This window comes from Alosa sapidissima, chromosome 1, assembly GCF_018492685.1.
Source record: "Alosa sapidissima isolate fAloSap1 chromosome 1, fAloSap1.pri, whole genome shotgun sequence".
NCBI lineage: Eukaryota > Metazoa > Chordata > Actinopteri > Clupeiformes > Clupeidae > Alosa > Alosa sapidissima.
Genome location: NC_055957.1, coordinates 30524241 through 30546310, shown reverse-complemented (window position 1 = coordinate 30546310; position 22070 = coordinate 30524241). Strand labels below are relative to the sequence as shown.

Sequence of the window (22070 nt, the reverse complement as noted above, 5' to 3'; positions counted from 1 at the left end):
GGTGCATAAGAATATGTGGATGAAATGAATTATGTTTCCCATGTCATTTGGTAAAATAAATGGTCAAAAGTTCGAAGAAAATCTATCTTGGATTATAGCAGATAAGTGTCTTGTATCATATCTATAATTTTGGTGAGCTCTACAGGAATTACAAACTATCTCAAATGTAATGCTTGCGTATCCTATTACTCAAATTCAATTAAACCCACCAATAGGCTAGCTAGACCTTAGTTTCACAGCCTAGGTATGTTAGCAACACAGGGGTTGAAAGCATTGCCTGTATCACAAACAAAAACTAAACAATGCGTGGATTTATCTGGGAATAGGGTACTGAAGGTAGGGGCGAGCTATCTCGCTGGCGTATTTAATTTGGTTCCTTGGTTAACATTTTGTAGGCTACGTTTTTTTGCACAAAATTGCGTCTGCTAATAAACTTAAACATAAACACAAACAAGCGTGATCTTCTGTGGAATCCCTGACTGCGCCTTCAACGTTAGCCTACTATTATTTGTTGACATGAAACCTGAACGAACGGCAGCTGTTCCTGAAGTTTACTTGCGTCTATTTTTTTTTTTAATTAGGCAACTTTTTTTGCAGTGGCGCTTGAATTCCAGGAGCGGCGCTGCGCCGCTGATGAATACATTGTAGGGGAAACACTGTGACTATTAATAATTATGTAGGTCACAGAATATGAATTATTAAAATGATATGAACTTAATGTGAATTACAAAATATATGAATGTATTGAAACATATGGCATGATGCAATCTTTTTAGGGGTTGGCTATCTTTTTGAACAGTGTTACAAAAGGTTATACTGCTTTGTGAATTACCCCAGCCAAATTTACCATTTACCTTTACTTATCCTTTTTTAAAGGGGAACTTGGCAACTATTTCAACTTAATAAACCCGTTTAGAAATCATTTGGATGGTTAAATGACCTGTTCTGGTGAAAATGGTGACTTTCTCTGCTCCCCCAGCACAGGGATAGGCAACCTGCGGCCCTTTAGTTCCTCTTTCAAAAGTGGCTCCCTGGCTTTCTCTAAAAATGGAAGTTATAAAATATTTCTAGCAATTTCATATAGTTGTTAAGCTTTAAGCTGTCCCAACACATTTACAGTTAGTGAAAGTACTATACAATACACCACATATGCAGAGTAAGTTTTATTTTTAAAGCGCATTTAACATGCACAGAGTGCAACCCAAAGCGCTCCACAAACAAGACACATAACAACAAGACAAAAGATGCCGGATGGAGTGGCATAGTCGCCAGCTTGCCCATGACATCAAGATATGACAAATACATTTAAAAAATAACAAATACAAAAAATGCCGGACGGAGCGGCGTAGTCGCCAGCGTACCCGTGACATCAAGACATACAAGACAGACAACAAAACAAATAAACAAATAAAAAGTAAAAAAAAGAAAAAGAAAATACATTTAAAAAGGGGGGAAAGTGATGTTAAAATTAGTCCAATTTCCAAACCAGCTGAGTAGGGGTGTAACGGTACACAGAAGTCACAGTTCGGTTCATACCTCGGTTTGGACATCACGGTTCGGTACGAGTTCGGTACAATGGAGGGAAAAGCAAAACAAAAATGTAGAAAGCATTTTTTTTTTTATTGTGCATGTCTCAGGCTGTACCACCTAGTGTCATACAGTCTCTTTCCTGAGCTATCTGCAACAGCCTGAAGTGTGTAAGATGTAAACAGTAAACAATAAGTACCCAGACTCCATCTGCAACTTGTAAACAAAATAAAAAATTAGCTATTAAACTGAAAATAGGCCTACAGCAGGGGTCTCAAACACCCGGCCCGTGGGCCAAATCCGGCCCGCGTCCGGCCCAATTCTGGCCCGCAACGTATGTCAAAATAATAATGTAATCCGGCCCTTGAGACTATTTTTAATTGCGACAAACAACGATACTGATTAAAATAGACTATAGTTCCAAGTACGGTGATAAATCTCATTTGTACTCTTCTCCACTATGTGCTAGACATCCAGAGCTTCATTCAAACCCAAAATCGCTGCGCAAAGTTTTCAGGAAATACTTGTATTACACGCGAGAAACACAAAGACGTGCATTTGTAATGACGTGGAAGCGATGCAGGCCATAGTGTTGCATAAATTGAAGCAGAAATAGGCCTACACCAAATGTTGAAAAACGTTTACGTGTGATGAAGTCTTAGGTAGGCTATGTTATTGTTATCTGAAGGAGAATATCCTTTTGGAGATTATGATCGATCGTCTATTATACCATACCATGCTTATTTCGACCCTCTGCCCAACATAGCTTGGAGGTTGCAGTGGTAATCGTGATGATAGTGTCCGTAATGGACGTGGTACAGACAGCAGGGCTAGTAGAAATAGGGCTCTAAACTACAAAGTCACCCGCAATATGATGCAAACTTCTGGGTACTCAGATTACCCGCGATAGGAACTGGTTTGACCATAATACTTTATTGTAGGCCTTGTGGTTTAGAAACCATATACATCTTAGGTGTTGGTATACATCTTAGGTGTTTTCTAGTGCTGTCAGTTAAACACGTTATTAACGGCGTTAATGCAAACCTATTTTAACGGCGTCAATTTTTTTATCGCGAGATTAACGTTCATTTTGGTGTAACAAACTTTGTAGTTTTTTCACATGCTGTTGCAACAACTAGTAACGTTAGAACAACTACAACACCACACCGATCTAGCCAGACCGGAAACTAAACAATACGCACTAACGAATGGAATGGAACAGAACAGAACGTTGTATGTGCTGCATACACGCCCCCTTTTAGGGGGAAGATGACTGATATAATGGAAATCTATGAGCGAAACGTGCTTATAGTAAACTTACTAAATCTTGAAACAAACATGAATAAAAGGCACAAAATAAGGTTGGTGTATGAGTTATCTGTGTGTTTATGGGATTAATGTGACCATGTTCCTATGTTTTGCTCTTTCCAGTTACTCTCTCACTCTCTCCAGAGTGTCACGAATGTATTGATAGGCACAGTCAAACTGCCCGTGGCTGACTAATTAAGTTCAGCAAGCTTAACTTTACATGTCATAACATCAACTAAACATAAGTCACACATTCATTCTATCACTTGTAATATGAACGTAGCCTATTTCCTACAACTAGGTGAGATAATTGGCTATGTTATACTGAAGTTCCACAGTTAGCTAGCTAGCAAGCTAACTGTTTTGCATGGGATATTATGGTAAGTGTACATGCTAAATTTGTATAATACATGGGGTATTGCAAACAAATAAGGTTGGTTATGTACATCGTTTCGACATGAGTAAGTTACATAAACACAATTCTTCATAACTGCCGTGTTAGTAAAATGATTGAATGTCCTGTGAATTAATAACTAGATGTAACGTCAACGTGTGATTACTAGCTGTCTTTCAATGGTATAATGTTAATGTGTTTTCCGCTAAAATGGGGCGTGATTCAGATCAAATGTATCTTTATGATGATGCGCCGTTAGTAGGCTACGTAAAGGCATGCTGCACACACTTGGTTGGGCTAACGAGCCGGCCAAAGAGTAGTAGCCTAGGCTGACGCATTAGTTGTGTGCCGCCAAAGATTTTTTCACCGTCACTTGTTCTGTTATCAACATTCCTCTTTGGCTGCTACTATTTGCGATGCACTCTGCTTTCGACATTCATTTACATTAGATTCCATTCTTTTCAATACAACTCTGCACACCAGCATCGCATTTTGCAGCCGTGTAAATCACGATTCAGTTATATTTGGTCGCTGCTCCATAAAATCCATTGTTCATCCAGTGTTTGCCTGTTTGCCGTGCACCATAGATTGTAGGCCTATAAAATGGCAATGCACTCATGTTGAAAAGTTCCTTATTTTCAACTGAACTCAAAGATTATGAATATAATATTTTCTGTTTGTTATGCCCTTTATAATGTGTGTAGACCTAGATTTTGTGCATGCACTTCTGCAGTAGCATTTATTTCAGGTTATATCAGCTATATTTCTGAAGAATATATTGTGTTGCCTCAGGTCTGCTGCACATCTTTTGAAATTTGATTTGAAATAATCAAATAGACCTATGTCTTAAAGTTCAGTTAATAAAGTAACTTGCTTTGCTTTCATTTGAATCCCAATCAAGATAAACAATAATTGCTTTATTGTTAATATGGACTCCTGGAAAGTTCAGAAATGCAAAATAATAGAATTTTAATCATATGATAAAATATGTGATTAATCGTGATTAACTATAGGAATTCAGCGATTAATCGTGATTAAAAATTTTAATCGTTTGACAGCACTAATATTTATACATTTTCATAGTAGAACTGTGAATGCTGAACCGTGAAACATTCACAAGTTGATGTTTTCACCATGAACTTTGACAGTTAATTTCAAAGTAATTTCGACCAAATTACCACAAACTGCAATGAACTTTCATAGTAGAATTGTAAATATTGATGATTGTTTTAAAGTGAACTTTAACAGTTCAACCATGAACTGTTTTACAGTTTTCATATGAAATTTCATATATCATATTTATACATTTTCATAGTAGAACTGTGAATGCTGAACCGTAAAACATTCACAAGTTGATGTTTTCACCATGAACTTTGACAGTTCATTTCAAAGTAATTTCGACCAAATTACCACAAACTGCAATGAACTTTCATAGTAGAATTGTAAATATTGATGATTGTTTTAAAGTGAACTTTAACAGTTCAACCATGAACTATTTTACAGTTTTCATATGAAATTTCATATTTATACATTTTCATAGTAGAACTGTGAATGCTGAACCGTAAAACATTCACAAGTTGATGTTTTCACCATGAACTTTGACAGTTAATTTCAATGTTTTCACCATAAACTTTGACAGTTAATTTCAAAGTAATTTCGACCAAATTACCACGAAATGCAATGAACTTTCATAGTAAAATTGTAAACATGGATGATTGTTTACAGTGAACTTTAACAGTTCAATCATGAAGTACTTTACAGTTTTAATATGAAGTTTTACAGTTCATTTTTACCTGGGGGCCTAGCCTATTCATTATACAATGCGTGAACAAAACAGGCATGAACATTTTTGCATGGTAGTACATGATAATTGGCACCCTACTTAGGCGAGAAAAGGTCTATATGCTGGAATTATCATGTACTACCATGGCAGTCAGTCTCCCCTTCTGCTGCCAGTGTGCAAGGGTCCATTTCATCACTAGAGTACCCACATTACGTATGCCTTTTATGAATAGCAATCTATAGCAATGTTTATTTAAAGAACTTTGGGAAAGCATGGGATGTTTTTCTGCCTTAATTTATAACTCTTTTTCCGAGGGTCTGGTGTCCCTTTGTTATGATGCATGTCATCTCTGAAAGACTTAACTCCCTTTCCTGATTTCCTCAGGCATATCGTTCCAGACCCTCATGGCCCTGATTCCATATCTGTCCACTTTTTTTGTGGCCGGTTTTTAGCTGGGTCTCTGGAACAGTTAAAAGACCTCTACCAGAGGATCTAAAAGTACATGCAGGTGCAAATAACATGAAGACATCAAATATAAATAAGTAAAACTGGGAGTCTCAAATGTGATCAGTAAAATCTTGAAAATTATTCTAAGGTTGCCTTCACACTGGGTCAGTTTAACTGGACCATATCCGAGTGCGATTACTCATCTTCCCTAGCCCAGACCCAGCTGGTCTCTGTTCACATTACATTTTTGTTTGCGGACCTGGGTCCATTTATGTTACACTTCACTTATTCCTCTTCGCTCCGGGCAGAGCACAGGGCTTTTACGGTCTGCCTCCAGACAACACGGTCTTGGCTTTTCCTCTTTGCTTCTTTCCAGGTGATGTTCATTTTCTGAAGTTTGTCTCTGGTGGTTCTTCGCCATGAGTCTTTGGGCCTTCCTCTGCGTCTCGCACCTTGGGGGTTCCAGTCAAGTGCATGTCTTTAATGTTTGACTCTTGCTTTCTTAGTGTGTGTCATGAGCTCTCTCTCTGCCTGGTAACACACGCTGATTGAAGTCTGATGACCTCCACCTGTTCCTGCTCTGCTCTGCTCTGCCTCACCCTCGTTAACCTGCACTGCATTCACCACTCATCATGCCCTGTATATAAAGCCTTGCTTTTCAGTCCACACTTGTCAGATCGTCTGCAACCAGCACCAGTTACCTGCCTGTTTTGGAAAACGCCTCTGACTCTTTGCCTGTGATCCCGGACCCGCTCGACTACTTCTGTGTTCTCCAGCCCCAGTAATCTTGACCTGCCTTCCGCCTCTCTTCTACGAATACCGCCTAATCCTTGACCGTACTGCCGCTTCGTTTCAATTGCTGTTGTGTGTGTGTGTTTCCCCCAGAACTTCCCAGATCATCCAGCTCCTGCCATCGCTGTTCTTCACACGCAGACTCTTGAAACCCCTGGAACTCCCGTACCCCCCCGGAACCCATGAAACCCCCTTAACCCCCAACCCTTAAATAAACTTTCGAACGTGATGCTTTTGTGGTCCTCGTCCTGTTTGGTGTCTGACAGTACGATCTGACCAAACATGGACCCAGCGCACAGCCGAACCAGCATGGAAACCGACGAACCAGAACCACCCACTGCCATGCAACGCCTGGAAGAGACAGAGAGGTAAACCGCAACACTGCTGACATTGCCTCCCTACTTCAAGCCGGCTACCAACAGCGTCAGCAGTTCCAGCAGCAACAGCAACAGCTTCAGCAACAGCAACAACAACTTGCAATGATCATTCAACTTCTCACCAACCTTTCTCCTCTGCCTGCTCCCACCGGCCCAGCCCCAGCCAGCCTGCTCACCGGCCCAGCTCCCGAGTCTCCTGCCCAGTCCACTGCCGCCGCGGCTGCCGGAGCCCCAGAACCCAGGATCGGCAATCCAGAGCGGTTCAGCGGCGACCCAACCCAGGTACGGGCATTCCTGACGAGCTGCCGTGTCCAGTTTACCCTGCAACCCAGGACCTTTGCCACTGAAGGGGCGAGGGTCGGTTACGTGATCACTCACCTGACGGGCCGAGCTCGACTCTGGGGAACGGCGGAGTTCGAGTGCCAGACCCCAGCATGTGCGACCTTCAACCTATTCGCAGAAGAGATGCTCAAAGTATTCGATTTGGAATCCACAACAGCCGAAGCATCTCGGACCCTGATGAGTATTCGCCAAGGCAGAAGGACTGTTGCGGATTACTCCATCGACTTTCGAACTGTGGCAAGTCGGAGCTCCTGGAACATGGAAGCATTGGTGGATACCTTCCTCCACAGCCTGGCGGACTACATAAAGGACGAGCTGGTTTCCCATGATCAACCCCCCACTGTTGATGAATCCATTGCTCTGGCTGTCCGCATCGACCGCAGGATCCAGGCCCGCCGTCGTGAGGGAGGGCGCCAGAGTCCATCCTCCAGCACACGGAGCGTCCCAACTGCCCTTCTGTCCTCACCTGCCACACCATCTAGCCAGCCGGACCAGTCTGAACCGATGGAGATCGGCCGCGCCTCCCTAACCCCTGCAGAGCGGCAGCGACGCATCACCTCCAACTTGTGCCTGTACTGTGGTGGTGATGGTCATCGAGTCGCCACCTGTCCAGCAAAAGCCAGAGCTCACCAGATGTAGGAGGAATCCGGATGAGCTCAATGAACATTCAGCCCTCCATCAGCCGTAAACCCCTCATCCAAGTCTGTCTTCACCTGTCTGATTCCACCCACACCCTGGCAGCCCTGGTGGACTCTGGCGCAGAAGCAAACATTATGGACACAAGACTTGCTCGTCAGCTGGGCTTGGAAAGCCATCGCTTGTCCACTCCTGTTCCAGCCCGGGCCCTGGACGGTCACGTAATTGGCACAGTTAACAGCATCACAGCCCCCATCTCAATGATGGTGTCAGGAAACCACCGAGAGACCATCCGCTTCCACCTGCTCAGCTCTCCAGGCCAACCCCTAATCCTGGGCTACCCTTGGCTTCGTCTCCACAATCCTCACCTCGATTGGGCCTCCGGAACTGTGAAAGAGTGGGGAAATGCCTGCTACCCTTGGCTCCGTCTCCACAATCCTCACCTCGATTGGGCCTCCGGAACTGTGAAAGAGTGGGGAAATGCCTGCCACCTGACCTGTTTGCGTGCTGCCTCGCTGCCCCCCGGCTCAGTACCCCCCAGCACTGCCCCCTACATTTCTAATGTCCCTGAATGTTACCATGGCCTCTGAGAGGTGTTCAACAAGACCAAAGCCACATCTCTGCCCCCACACCGTCCGTACGACTGTGTCATTGATCTCCTCCCTGGGACTGCTCCACCCAAAGGTCACCTCTACTCACTATCCCCTCCTGAAAGGAAAGCTATGGAGGATTACATCCGGGACTCCCTGGCTGCTGGACTCATCTGCCCGTCTTCCTCTCCTGCTGGTGCTGGGTTCTTTTTTGTGGGAAAGAAAGACTGTTCTCTTCGCCCCTGCATTGATTATCGAGGTCTGAATGATGTCACAATGAAGAACCGGTACCCTCTGCCTTTACTCACCTCTGCTTTTGAGTTGCTCCAGGGATCCACTATTTTCACCAAACTGGACCTTAGGAATGCTTACCACCTAGTGCGAGTAAGGGAGGGTGACGAGTGGAAGACTGCATTCAACACCCACACCAGCCATTACGAGTACCTGGTAATGCCCCAGCGGTATTCCAGGCTCTGGTGAATGATGTGCTGCGGGACTTGCTGAATAAATTCGTCTTCGTGTACCTGGACGACATCTTAATTTTCTCCAGAACTCTGTCCGAACACACCCGTCATGTCCAGCTGGTTCTTCGACGGCTCCTGGAGAACTCTCTCTGTCAAAGCGGAGAAATGCGAGTTCCATGCTCAGACTGTCATTCCTGGGATACATCGTCGCTGAAGGCAATATCCAGATGGACCCCACAAAGGTCTCGGCAGTTACCTCCTGGCCAGTTCCGGGGAATAGGAAGAAGTTGCAGCAATTCCTCGGTTTTGCCCATTTCTACCGGAAATTCATCCGGAACTACAGCTCCGTCGCCACTCCCCTCACAGCTCTGACCAGCATCAAACACCCCTTTTTCTGGACCCCAGAGGCCAACACAGCCTTTCATACCCTCAAGGCTTGGTTCACCACTGCCCCCATCCTCCAGATACCGGATTCAGACCGGCAGTTCGTTGTCGAGGTGGATGCCTCAGACGTACGAGTCGGGGCCATACTCTCTCAACGGGCAGAGGAGGACAACAAGTTGCACCCCTGTGCATTTTTCTCTCGCCGGCTTTCACCTGCAGAGCGCAATTATGATGTTGGAAACCGTGAGCTGTTGGCTGTCAAGCTTGCCCTGGAGGAGTGGCGTCACTGGCTGGAGGGGTCCACAGTTCTGTTCCTGGTCTGGACCGATCACAAAAACCTCGAATACATCCGCAATGCCAAACGTCTTAACCCCAGACAGTCCCGCTGGGCCTTGTTTTTCACCAGATTCAACTTCACCCTGTCATACCGCCCAGGTTCTCGGAACACCGAGCCGGACGCTCTCTCCCGTCAGTTTCAGAAGGATGACTCCCCTTCCCAGGAACCTGCATCAATTCTGCCCGATCCCTGCGTCATAGCTGCCCTGACCTGGGATATTGAGGAGGAAATTCAAGAGGCCCTCCGTGACCGTCCCAGTGCATGCCCAGACGGTCGTCTCTTCGTCCCAGAGAATTTGAGGTCCCGGGTCATACAGTGGGGACACAACTCCCGCCTTGCCTGCCACCTGGGCTCCGCCCGCACCTGCCATCTCCTTGCCCAGCGCTTCTGGTGGTCTTCTTTGAGAAGGGATGTCCGAGAATTTGTCCATGCCTGCCCCACCTGCAATCAGAACAAGTCCTCCACTCGGCCCCCTGCTGGTTTACTCCAGCCCTTGCCTGTGCCCACACGACCCTGGTCCCACGTCTCCTTGGACTTTGTAACTGGCCTCCCACCATCAGGAGGGATGACTGTCATTCTCACTGTGGTTGACCGGTTCAGCAAGATGGCACACTTCATTCCCCTCCCTAAACTGCCATCTGCCAGAGAGACTGCCCAGGCTGTTCTTGATCATGTCTTCCGTCTACACGGGCTGCCCAGGGATGTTGTCTCTGACCGAGGCCCGCAATTCACCTCTACATTCTGGAAGGAGTTCTGCCGTCTTCTAGGGGCCACAGTGAGTCTCACCTCTGGGTTCCACCCCCAGTCCGAGCGGGCAAACCAGGAGCTGGAGAAGGCGCTGCGGTGCATGGTTTCTCGCAAACCCCAGGCTTGGGCGCAACAACTGATGTGGATAGAGTATGCTCACAACTCCTTCACCTGCTCTGCCACTGGTATGTCACCTTTCCAGTGTGTGTATGGCTACCAGCCCCCCCTGTCAGGAAGGAGATGTGTCCTGCCCGTCTGCCCTCGCCTATGCCCGCCGTTGCCGTCGTACCTGGTCACAAGCTCGTGCCATGCTACTCAAGTCAGCTGTCAGCTATGCCACTGGGGCTAACTGCCGAAGATCGCCGGCACCCGCCTACCGTGTTGGCCAGAAGGTGTGGCTGTCAGCCAAGGATCTCCCACTGCGGGTGGAATCGCATAAGCTGGCACCTCGATTCCTCGGCCCGTTCCCAATCCAGAGGGTCATCAGCCCAACCGCAGTCCGGCTCCAGTTGCCAACATCCATGAGGGTGCACCCTACTTTCCATGTTTCGAAAGTCAAGCCGACACATGAAAGCCCGCTGGTCCCCGTGGCGCTTCCTCCTCCTCCTCCTCCTCCTCCTCGCCTCGTTGACGGTGGGCTGGTGTACACCGTTCGATGCCTGCTTCGGTCCAGACGGCGAGGTAGGGGCCTCCAGTATCTCGTCGACTGGGAGGGCTATGGACCTGAGAGAACCTGGGTGCCAGCCAGTCGGATTGTGGACTGGACACTCGTCGCCAACTTCCACCGCCTGCATCCTGATCAACCTGCAATCCGTAGGGGCCGCCCCAGAGGGGTCCCTAACCGTCCTGCCCGCCCGGCTTCCTGTCCTGTGCCTGACCCTGTCTCGGTAATTGTGCCGTCTTCTGTCCACGACCCTCCAGCTCCCTCCGAGGATGAGGATGTTCACTCGGACCGCTCGGAGGAATTCTAGCCCTCCGAGCTAGAAATTCTAGCCCCCTCCGCCCTCCCGACGTGGTGTCACTCTTGGGGACTTCTGGGGCCGTCCCTTAGGGGGGGGGGTTCTGTCATGAGCTCTCTCTCTGCCTGGTAACACGTGCTGATTGAAGTCTGATGACCTCCACCTGTTCCTGCTCTGCTCTGCCTCACCCTCGTTAACCTACCAGCTGCACTGCATTCACCACTCATCATGCCCTGTATATAAAGCCTTGCTTTTCAGTCCATACTTGTCAGATCGTCTGCAACCAGCACCAGTTACCTGCCTGTTTTGGAAAACGCCTCTGACTCTTTGCCTGTGATCCTGGACCCGCTCGACTACTTCTGTATTCTCCAGCCCCGGTAATCTTGACCTGCCTTCCGTCTCTCTTCTACGAATACCGCCTAATCCTTGACTGTACTGCCGCTTCGTTTCAATTGCTGTTGTGTGTGTGTGTGTGTGTGTGTTTCCCCCAGGACTTCCCGGATCATCCAGCTCCTGCCATCGCTGTTCGGCTACTGGGGGAACACACACACGCAGACTCTTGAAACCCCCGGAACTCCTGGAACTCCCGTACCCCCCTGAAACCCCCTTAACCCCCCAACCCTTAAATAAACTTTCGAACGTGACGCTTTTGTGGTCCTCGTCCTGTTTGGTGTCTGACAGTGTGTGTCCAATCCATTTATCTCACACTAGCTTCTATTTACCAATATCGCTTGGCAATGTCACAAAAACGGCAGTTTATTTCCTGGTTTTGAAACAGATAGCATTCAAACTGCATTGGAGTTCTAATGAACCATAGGCCTACCCCAGACCACTGTTTTCTAGTGGACCCTGGTCCACCCTGGTTTGGTAGACTGCGTTCACATTAGCAAAAATCACCGAACCATTGGTCCAAACAAACTTCCGGACCAAACGGTCTAGTGTGAATGTGCCCTAAGACATATATGGAGTCAGCGTAGAGGCCAAAACGGGTTCTGAGCAGTCTGAGCAGTAAACTGATTAAAAGATTTTTCAGTAAGCTGCCGCAGCCTCGTCCACTGGTGAATTTCTGCCTTGCTCACTGACTGCCTAGTCAGCTGGCGTAACCGGGTATTTCCCAGAATAGGGGCCTATTTCTGTCCACAGGGTGTTTTTCTAATAAAAACACATTAAATCTATTAATGTTTAGCATCACTAATTAGTATAAAGAAAAACAAGCCTAGACTTTTTTTAATGGTTGCTCCTACTCATGATTTAGACGTATTTTATGTTACAATAACAGTGTTTTGGTGTTGTCCGCAACCAGAGTTTTCACATATTGTGCCATATCTCAAACATTATTTATCAAAAATGAATTACAAAAATCATGCATATGAATTAAATGTTATCTGAACTAATGAACTGCATGCACACATTATGCATATATATGCATTTCCTGCTTTATTTTGCTTAATGTTTATCTGTCCCATGGTTTAGCCGTCATTACCAGCACACTCTACATAAAGGCACTTTGCTACTGTTTTTTCATAAAAAAAATATTTGGTAACCATGGTCACCTAATATTACAGTGGAATACATAGGTGTCAAGCAGAAAGATTGATGCCTTGATGTCCAGAAACATAAGAAAATCTACTCTTTATCCCTTGTTTTGGGCATGTACACTTATTATGTGTCATTACCATACGCATTGTATTTCTGTATTTTTGAATATTCCTGAAATTTTAAAATGACTTTAGGCCTAATAGTTTAAATGGTGTACATTACATGTAGAAAGCTAGCTACACTTGAATGGTAATTTTTGCTTCTCAGGGTAGTTTTTCGGCATAAATGTCATCACCAACACAGTCATTACCAGCACATTATAGCTTGAAATGTAGTGGTAATGACGACTGTGTTGGTGATGACATTTTTGCAGATACATTTAAAGTACTCTTTTTAAAAGAAATACGTTTTTTTTTTCACAAAGTCAGTTCAACTTGGGTTTCTAAATTATAAACATTTAATTGCAATAGATTACGATCAGTAATTTGTCATCACCGCAACAAATGTCATTACCAGAACTGCAATGTCATCCCCATCACCATGCATATTTTTGCCAATAGATTATGTATAAATTACAATAAATGACATTAATTAGATATTTTTGACATATGGCATGTTTGATATGATATATGGCATTTATTTCAAATAAATGAAATTCCAAGCCAGGGTCGAGTGAAAAAATAAAAAAATAAGATACTTAAACGACTATAATTCATGTTGTACGTAAAATTCAACAATTCTAATAAGTTCAAGATAAAATAGACTTCATGTGAAACCATAACTGATTATTGATTGATCATTAATTGATCATTTCATCTTTAAAATGTACATATTAGATGATGTGATGGTAATGACATTTACCTGAAAAATTACAAAAAATCATAAATTCACTTATATTGTGGTCTCAACCAAGCTCACAAGGTTACTCCTATTAAAATGACTGATAATTTGATGCATACCAATTAGTCAAATTTTGAATTTTATTTTTCAAAATTTTAGTAACCCAAATAGGCCCGAAATCTGAGAAATACCCAACCAGTGTTGTGTTGAAATGTGCAGCTCAGCCCTGCACACGCTTGGACTCGAACCCGCAAACAGCAGCACCTCAGATCGGGAGTTGAAATCAGGCAATAGAGCTAAAAGCCCAGGCTGCTAGCTCTATCTCCAGCGTCGGGAAGGAGGTTTACCAATGTACATACTGCACAGCTGCGGTCCAACTGGCTACAGTCACACTGGCACAGCCTCGTCCACTGGTGAACAACTGCCATAGACCTCTCCAGAATAAGTCCCGCCTCCGTAACTTCCGTATCCATCCAACCTTCGGTCGTCAAATGTCTATGGGAAATGACAGTAGATGGCAGAAGTGTGTAGGCCAATCTGCCCAGCAGCTTTTTCTACTTTGTCACCAACAGAGTTTGACAGGTACGATCTTTCAAAACGCCATGTTATTTCCCATAGACATTTGACGACCGAAGGTTGGATGGATACGGAAGTTAGGAGGCAGGACTTCTGGAGAGGTCTATTCTCACTGACTGCCTAGTCAGCTGCCACAGACCCATCCATTGGCTGCTGTAGCCTATCATCCTCTGTCTCACACTTGAACACCATAGATGGCCAAATGCTCGGCCAGTCCATCTCTGTGGGTGAAGTGGTAAAGTCTGAATGTTTTTCACATCCAGTTGCTAGACCTTGCCAAACACAGCAGCCTCAAAACAAACTCTCTGTTGTCATGCAGTTCCTCAGGTGCATCAAAACGGAACATCTTGCTGACCAGGTGATCATCTGTGGTGGCAGCACTAAAGCCACTTCTTGAAGTACGTCACAAAGACATAGTGGTACCCTTGCTTGGATATGGCAATTGGGCCCCATGTTGTCTGTCCAACATTGAGTGAACATGTAATTTCACACAAATGCATGAAAATGCCATTTCAAATCATACTGGCAGGGGGGCCAGTAGAACCAAACCTGAAGAAGCTGGTGTGTCTTTCTAATGATAAAATGACTGGCCCCTGCCAAGCCATAGACCAATTGTAGGAGTTGCAGGCAGAGAGGCACTGTCACGACACCACCAGGTTCTCCACCAGTCTCTCCTCCTCGTCACTCTGCTCCAACGATCTCCCAATCTAATTCCCGTCTACTGATTACCCAATCATCCAATCTCCCGTTTGCCACTCCCCAGCACCTGTAGCCAATCTCCTACTGCCCATATAAACCCCTGTCACTCTGCTCTCTCTGTCTGGCCTCTTCAACGGAGACACTTACTCCAGCGCACGGACTGCTCCTTGTTTCCAAGCCCAGCTTCTCGTTTCTGGAATTTCCTGCTACGTCCCAGGTTGTAGAACTTTTATGTTGGACTTTTTCTATTGGACTTTTTCTGTTGGACGATATCCTCTTGCAAGAAAGAGCCTTTATGTAGGACTGCCTTGTTTGTCAAGTCAAGTTCTTCTGAGCGTTAACTTCACTTCAAGACCTTGTTTAAATTTTCCTGCCTTGGTTGCTGTTTTCAAATTAAAACTACTTGATTGAGCCTAACCTTGTTTCCTGAGTCTGTGTGCCCTGACGGGCACCAGCAGCTGCTTGACCTTGTACTCGTCATGCGGTCCCTGCCAGAGTCTATGGCTTATGAAGACGGCAGTCTTTGCATGCATTTGGTGTCAGCTCTTCGAGCAAGCTGAACCAGCAGGACCCAGCCACGCCATTTAATGCATCAATGCCGAAGCGGTACAAAATATCTTTCTTCACTGAAATGCAGGGAAGGCCCAGAGACCGCTTGGGCCGTGGATGGGACATGCTGCTCCCATATACATATCCACCCGGTCGCCAACCCACCGCAGTCACGTCCACAGTAATCCCCCACCTAGTCCAGAGGAATATTCGTCAGGTGGGTACTTCCTAATGCTTATGTGGATGTGCAGTCACCAGACCTCTTCCTGCGCAGGTCTCAGGGTGTTATTTCTGGACAGGGGCCTTGATTTTGCAGTCTAGCAAGCTCGTTCGAATATGCTTTTAAGCTGTAGCTGCTGCTCCAAGTCTTTCAGCCATTCTCCTGTCTCTCCAGTCCCACTGACCAACAACACTGACGCAATCTCACAAGTCGCTCTCTGTCTTTGGCTTCCTTGCTGTTTATTGGGTACACACAAAGAAGTATTCAGACAGTGGCACAGGATGGTAAACTGACAAGGGCTTCTGTAAACTTGCACAAAGCTGAGGCCAAGGGTGGCAAATAGACAGGAAAAATCACACTGGAGATAATGATACAAAAACTCAGACTCACATTTACTAAAAGGCACATTCACCAACTTTTGAAATGAGATCACATTCAGAATTACTAGATGCTACACCCACACTGGCTAATAACTACATCATTCACAGAACATAGAGCCCAGAATGCTTGCTGCATGCTGTATATGGTCAGGTTTAGGATTTCCTTAAAGTTTGATGGCTCACATGCGTAGGCTTACATAATTTCCACAAAACTGACATTGAAGACTAAGACACACTGTACATTGGCTGAATATAACAAAAGCACTTTTTGATTTTGGACTATGTGATGATCCTTTGTGATGACTGTGATGAGCTACAAAAGAAATAACAGCAGCCCTCAGCATAAGTTTGAGCATAAATTCCTTAGCTCACTCAGTTGTACATAATTGTAGACTATAATTATGGATAGTTTTATGCACAGTTCTTTCCCGATCTTGGATATTGTCACTCCCTCCTTGATTTTCAACTGTATTGAAAATACCAGTTGAATACAATAAAAATAAGATATTAACATCATAAAAGTAAAAAAAAGAAAAGAAAAACAACCAGGAAATATGTAGGCACTACATCAGGCCTTGGTCCTGGAGGAGTGTAATATTGTAGGAGTGGTTATGATCCACATCCCTTAGCGTTTCTCATAACTTTACAAATGATAGAACAATTAATTCATCTATGTATCTAAATGCATCATGTTGTAGAAATCACAACTGTACTATGTTGCCATTGTGTACACCATGTCTCAACAGGTGCCATGCTCCATCAGTGTAGTTCAAAGTCTGACCGTTAGAGGGAGTAGTAATTCCATAACAATGTACTGTGAGTCCTTCCCATGGTAAAGCAGTTCCCCAAAACTAAAACAGCACTTGTTTTGTCACTTATTTCCTGTTCCACAGTTCACAGAGGAAATCAGTGACAGCTTACATCTAGTTCCATCATGAGCAATTCCAGTTTGCCTTTTAATAGGTTGTCAAAATGCCTCAGGATCTGTTTAATGTTAGAAGAGGACTTTTGGATTATGGGTGGTCTGGTCGTCTCCCCCTAAAAAAAAAAACATTCACAGACACACCCACACACATACAAAGACAGAGAGACAGGGTGAGACATGTAGAAATATCAGAGAGGACGGGCAAGATACATTTTTTCAATTAGTTTTTCCTGTTTAACAAACATGATGACCCTACACTGTACCAGGACAACGTAAACTGGTTAGTTGAGTGGTGTGATAAAAACGCTTTTATTAACACAGTGAAAACAGAGGAAATCATCTTTGGAAATCCCCCTAACTGTCAACTGCCCCCAGTAAAGATTCACAATTCAAGCCTATAAATATTTGGGTGTCATGATAGACAAAAATCTCTCATGGACCCCTCACATAGAATTTATTGGCAAAAAGATACAACAGCATGTTTATTTTCTCTGTAGATTGAGATCCTTTGGCGCTAGTAGCCAAATCATTTCTGTTTTTTACATCAGTGATTCAGAGTATCATGCTGTATTCTAGCACAGCTTGGCTGAGTAGCCTATCAGTTAAAAATAAAACAAAACTATATAAACTATATAAACTATATATATCAAATTCAAATTTGTTCAAAGATTATTAGACTACCTGTAGCATACCCCTTTCAGGAAGCTCACAACAAGAGCATGCTCTGGCTGGCTAGAAACATTTCCACTAACAGAGTCCTCACATGTTTTGCACAAAGTATATCAGCTTCTACCTTCTAACAGACGCTTTAGAGTTCCTTCTTTTAATCACAACAGACAAAAATCTTTTAAAAATCAATCTTTGTTTAGTGACTATGTTTAGTCATTAATGGTCATGTTTAATGTATGTCCTTGGTGTTATACTTCTTACATGAACTGCCCAGGGATGCAAAAATAATTTCAGCCCTGACTGACAATAAAGTTGTATTGTATTGTAAGTAAAATGTACATGTATTTGCTAGAAGGCACCATGAAATGACGAAATAAAACGAGAGAAGATAAGCATTTTTCATTCTTGACCAAGCATGTCATATTCTGTTCTGTCTCACTTGTCAAGTATGTTTATCTGTTTAACATGTTCCGGAGGAAGGAAGTTGCTTGCGGTCAAACTAGTGGTCATAACACTTTGGGGATGTGCCCATTTCTGTACTATTTTTGGGAAATGGTGGACTTTCCTGCAAATGAAGCATTACACCTACTAATATTATAGTAGACTTTCCTTATAAACACAGTTGTGGTTTAGGTGTTGTCTGTGTCAACAAATGTGTATGTGCTATACTCTATGCATGCCGGTGGACTTACAGGATGTAGTCGTTCTACCTCTACAGCGACGCTGGGATGAGTCAGTATTCCCTGGTAGTTCCTGGCGTTATGTTCCAATCCCTCTAGTAGAGAGGAACCACAGCCAGATTGCATGCTCTCCCTGGCAGCCTCCACATCCTGCACCAGATTACGCAGCGACTGCAGGACTTCAGCCATTCTGTCCTTAAACTATAGACCGCACAGAGACACAGTGGTCAGTGTCTTTGGTTATGGCCTACATCATGAATGACCGGGTTAGGCAATCATGGAATGCAAGGCGCTGGCAGACTGACTTACGTGAATCTTCTCCCACGTTTCTTTGTGTATGCTGGCATCAGGCAACCGAATTTCAGGAGAGAGAGGCTTGGTCAGGTCACTGCAGTTATTCTGTGTGGGAGAGACAGATATCAAAAGACTTGATGGGCATGTATTACAAATAAAACATAAAATGTTCATATACATTCCTTCCCCAGCTTTTCTCTTCTCATAAAGCCCACTTCTCTAGTTTTGTATTCTGCTTTGTCCATGTACCTGTGTTTTTTTCTCTGTTTATCTGACCTTGTCCATGTGCCTTGTCCGTTGTCATTTACCTATGTGAAAACTGTAAAGCATCTCTGAATGTGTTGAAAAGAACTATACAAAATATAGCAGTACACTAGCGTTGCCATGGCATGAGCAAGCACTCACAGCAACTTTAATGGCAATTCGCCTTATTCACCCGGCGGCCAGAACGAGGCTACAGGGTACATTTGCCATTACACCTCAGTCCAACAGATGGTTGTAATGCACTCCATTTGCAAACGGCCAAAAAAAAGCTCACCGAAAAAGAAGGGTTCGCTGGCCTGTTCTTCTTCAGTGAGTTTTTTTGGCAGTTTGCAAACGAAGTGCATTACCACCACCATCTGCTGGACTGAGGTGTAATGGCAAGTGTACCCTGTAGCCTCGTTCTGGCCTCTGGGTGAATAAGGCGAATTGGATAAAGAATGACAGATATCAGCTTATTTACAGCGACCCTAGAGGCCATTTCTTTTAGAGGCTAAGTTTATTTGCCAATGACAGCCGATCAAATACGGGCAAAAAAACTTGAATTTGAAAAATCTGACATCGTTTATGCAGCTCTGTCTGAAGATCATCTCCGCCAGGTTCCGTGAAAATCAGATGAAATTTGTGATCGCTGAAACTTTTCGTAGAGTTTGGATCAAATCCAATATGGCGGAGGTCCAATATAGCAGAAAGTGACACAATAGGAGTCAATGAATTCGGGACAGTGCAAGGTTTCATACGCTAACTCAATTGTGAAAATCAGACAAAAGAGTCAAGGATCACGCGCATGAATGCATGTCCAACATTGAACTGATGGTGCCGCTAGAGCGTCCAATGTATATACAGAAAAATTGCTGTGAGTGATTGGGACCGTGTCCTGACTATTGTTATCGAGTTTGGTTACGTTAACTCAAAGCGTCGCCGAGATGTTGGGCCACTTCGTTGACATATTTGATTGGCTGTCACAGGCAAATAAGAAACTTTCGTAGAGTTTGGACTAACTCCAATATGGCGGAGGTCCAATATGGCAGAAAGTGACATAATAGGGGTCATTGAACTCAGGACGGGATTCCAACAGTGCCTGATTTGTGAAAATCGGACACACCATTCAATGGTCACATGTGTGAATGTGAGTCCAGTTTCGACCCATTGATGGTGGTAGAGCGTTGGGCACAGAGTTCTGTAAATTGGTGAGAGTGATCATGGGACAGTCCTGAATCAGTGCGTACAATTTTCGGCCAAATTTTTCAGCTAGATAGCTGGGATATAGAGGTCCGTAAATAAGTGTGAGAGGTCAGTGGAGTGTCCCGAAACTTTCTGCCAAATTTCAGCACTTTTTACCAAGGCATTCTATGGGCTGCAATAGACTTCCATGGCAGAAGTATAATAATAATTGCAAAAGCTACTAACTCAATGGGGTCCTGCGGCTTCGCTGCTAGGCCCCCAATTAAATGTATTATTACCAATGGATTTGTTTCCTCACTAAGTCAGCCTGTAGCCTATGATTCAGGTGTCAGTCAATTATCACTTTCACTGACTGAATAAAGTTAATTAGCCTCTTCAAAGGGGAAGGTTGGAGTTTGAGCTGTAGCAGAGTTGTAATCAAAATGACAGTCGGGAATTCTATGCATTCCTGTACTTATGTTGTGATACAAATTAAAATCGCACATGGCAACTGGATATGCACAGCAACTATCTAGTGAACTGATTATCAGTGGTGTGGATCTATCCACTGTGTCAAGATATTACAAGGAGCATTAGGCCTAAATAGACTATTGGCAAGTCAGACAAGTGGAGGGGCTCCAAACTAAAATTAATAAAACTAGACTAGATTAGTATAAACCCCCTTCCACTGCCTTTCCTTAAAGCTGATGATACACAGCAATGATGCTGGACAATGTTGTTTGTAGTGCAACTATAATCATTATAATTGCCTCACTGATTATAATCAGTGTGTAGCCTAAATTATCATAATAACCCCTTCGAAACACATGCAATCTATCATATGGTTATTCCTCAAAAACACCTTTACATGATTTGGAAATGTTTTGGATTGTTTTGGAAATGTTTTGGATTTTACTTTTACAACTAGAGACAAAAAAGAGCTGGAATTCTCACCATTCGTTTGCACAAGTTCTCAGCTTGGTTCCTCAGTCTGCCTCTTTCCACCTCATTGCAGAGAAATTCGCTTGGCTTGATGTGACTGTCACACACTGTTGAGGCTACCCAGAACAGCAACAGGGGTAGGATTCCTAACGGTGAACACGTGTTGTTACTAACGTTTACTCTTCTATGTAGCCTATGAACAACTTCGACAGACAGGTATGCTGTTAAAGATTACTTTTTCTGAAAAGGCCCCCTACTATACCATAATTGGTCTAAGGGTTTGTTCTGTTCTGTCTGACAAAGCATCTACCTAAATTATCTCTAAATGATATCCTAATAATTAAATCCTGATAAATATGACCATTGATTAGGCTATAGTAGCCTATATACTTTTGATTACAACATTTTAATACTCACTGCTTACAGCCATACCCCCCTCGCTGCATGAAGCGAGCGATTGGGTTCCATTAAATCTGTTCAAGCATGCCTATATTGCACAATCCTTCCCGAGAAATACCTTGCTGCTTGACTATCATTTTGATCACAACGGCTACGGCTCGAATTCCGACTTTCCCATGTAAAAAGGCTCGAAGTCACGAAACCCCTCCCCTCAAAACTAAACAGCATTCTATTGGCAACCAGATGATACTGTTGTAACAATGCAGGTGGACCATGTAGGCTAAATTGTTGTGATGTGGTCTCAATGTCCTGGGAGAAAAAGAGGGTAGCGTCAATAGAGTAATTTATCCGTGCCCACAGACAAAGAATAGCCTAAGGTCTAAGAAGCTTTTTTTTTTTTTTTTAACTGTAAAGTGGATTAAAGGGCGCGTTTCACTTTTGTCGACGATGTGATCTGTAGCCTACGGACTTGAACTGAGTAAATATTTACAGGAAGCGACTAAACCATTGACATTTTATTTGACTTAGAATAGACCTTGCTCACCACTATCCAATTTAGGTCCGAGCCTGCAGTTTCTCTAAACCATGCACATGTTATCAGAAAAAAACGGCTTCTTTTTGGTTGGTCTAGTCTTTTTTAAGGCACTAACCGAAATTACCGATGGCTCGAGATTTTCTCCACTGGAACTATAATAGGCTATATTCCCCAGACACCTGTTGTAGGCTACTGATTAGCAGCCAAAGTGAGCACACCCGCTATGTAATGTAGTTAAGTTGAAAATTAGGCTACAGTAACTTGGTAACATTCCTTGGATCAATGTTGAGGTCACTCGGGACGCAATGTGT

General features: G+C 44.1%; 2 protein-coding genes across 2 annotated transcripts in view; one reads left to right on the top strand and one right to left on the bottom strand.

Moving 5' to 3' along the window:
• clcn2a (chloride channel, voltage-sensitive 2a) overlaps positions 1 to 22070 on the top strand; it is a 124590-nt gene that overhangs the window by 10879 nt on the left and 91641 nt on the right. The gene's annotated exons all lie outside the window — the stretch shown is intronic.
• On the bottom strand, positions 15731 to 21631 carry thpo (thrombopoietin). The gene is made up of 5 exons (XM_042099661.1): positions 21243 to 21631; positions 20838 to 20971; positions 18474 to 18563; positions 18177 to 18365; positions 15731 to 16928 (listed from the first exon to the last, which is right to left on the bottom strand). The coding sequence occupies exons 1-5, from the start codon at positions 21253 to 21255 to the stop codon at positions 16797 to 16799; spliced, it is 558 nt and encodes a 185-aa protein (XP_041955595.1). The 5' UTR covers positions 21256 to 21631; the 3' UTR covers positions 15731 to 16796.

What these genes read in the sequence shown, in the direction of transcription:
- thpo (XM_042099661.1), bottom strand. An exon ending in AAACGTGGGAGAAGATTCAC is followed by an intron (nt 18,366 to 18,473) that starts GTAAGTCAGTCT and finishes TGCGGTCTATAG; the next exon opens with TTTAAGGACAGAATGGCTGA. An exon ending in AGGTAGAACGACTACATCCT is followed by an intron (nt 16,929 to 18,176) that starts GTAAGTCCACCG and finishes TTTTTTTTTTAG; the next exon opens with GGGGAGACGACCAGACCACC.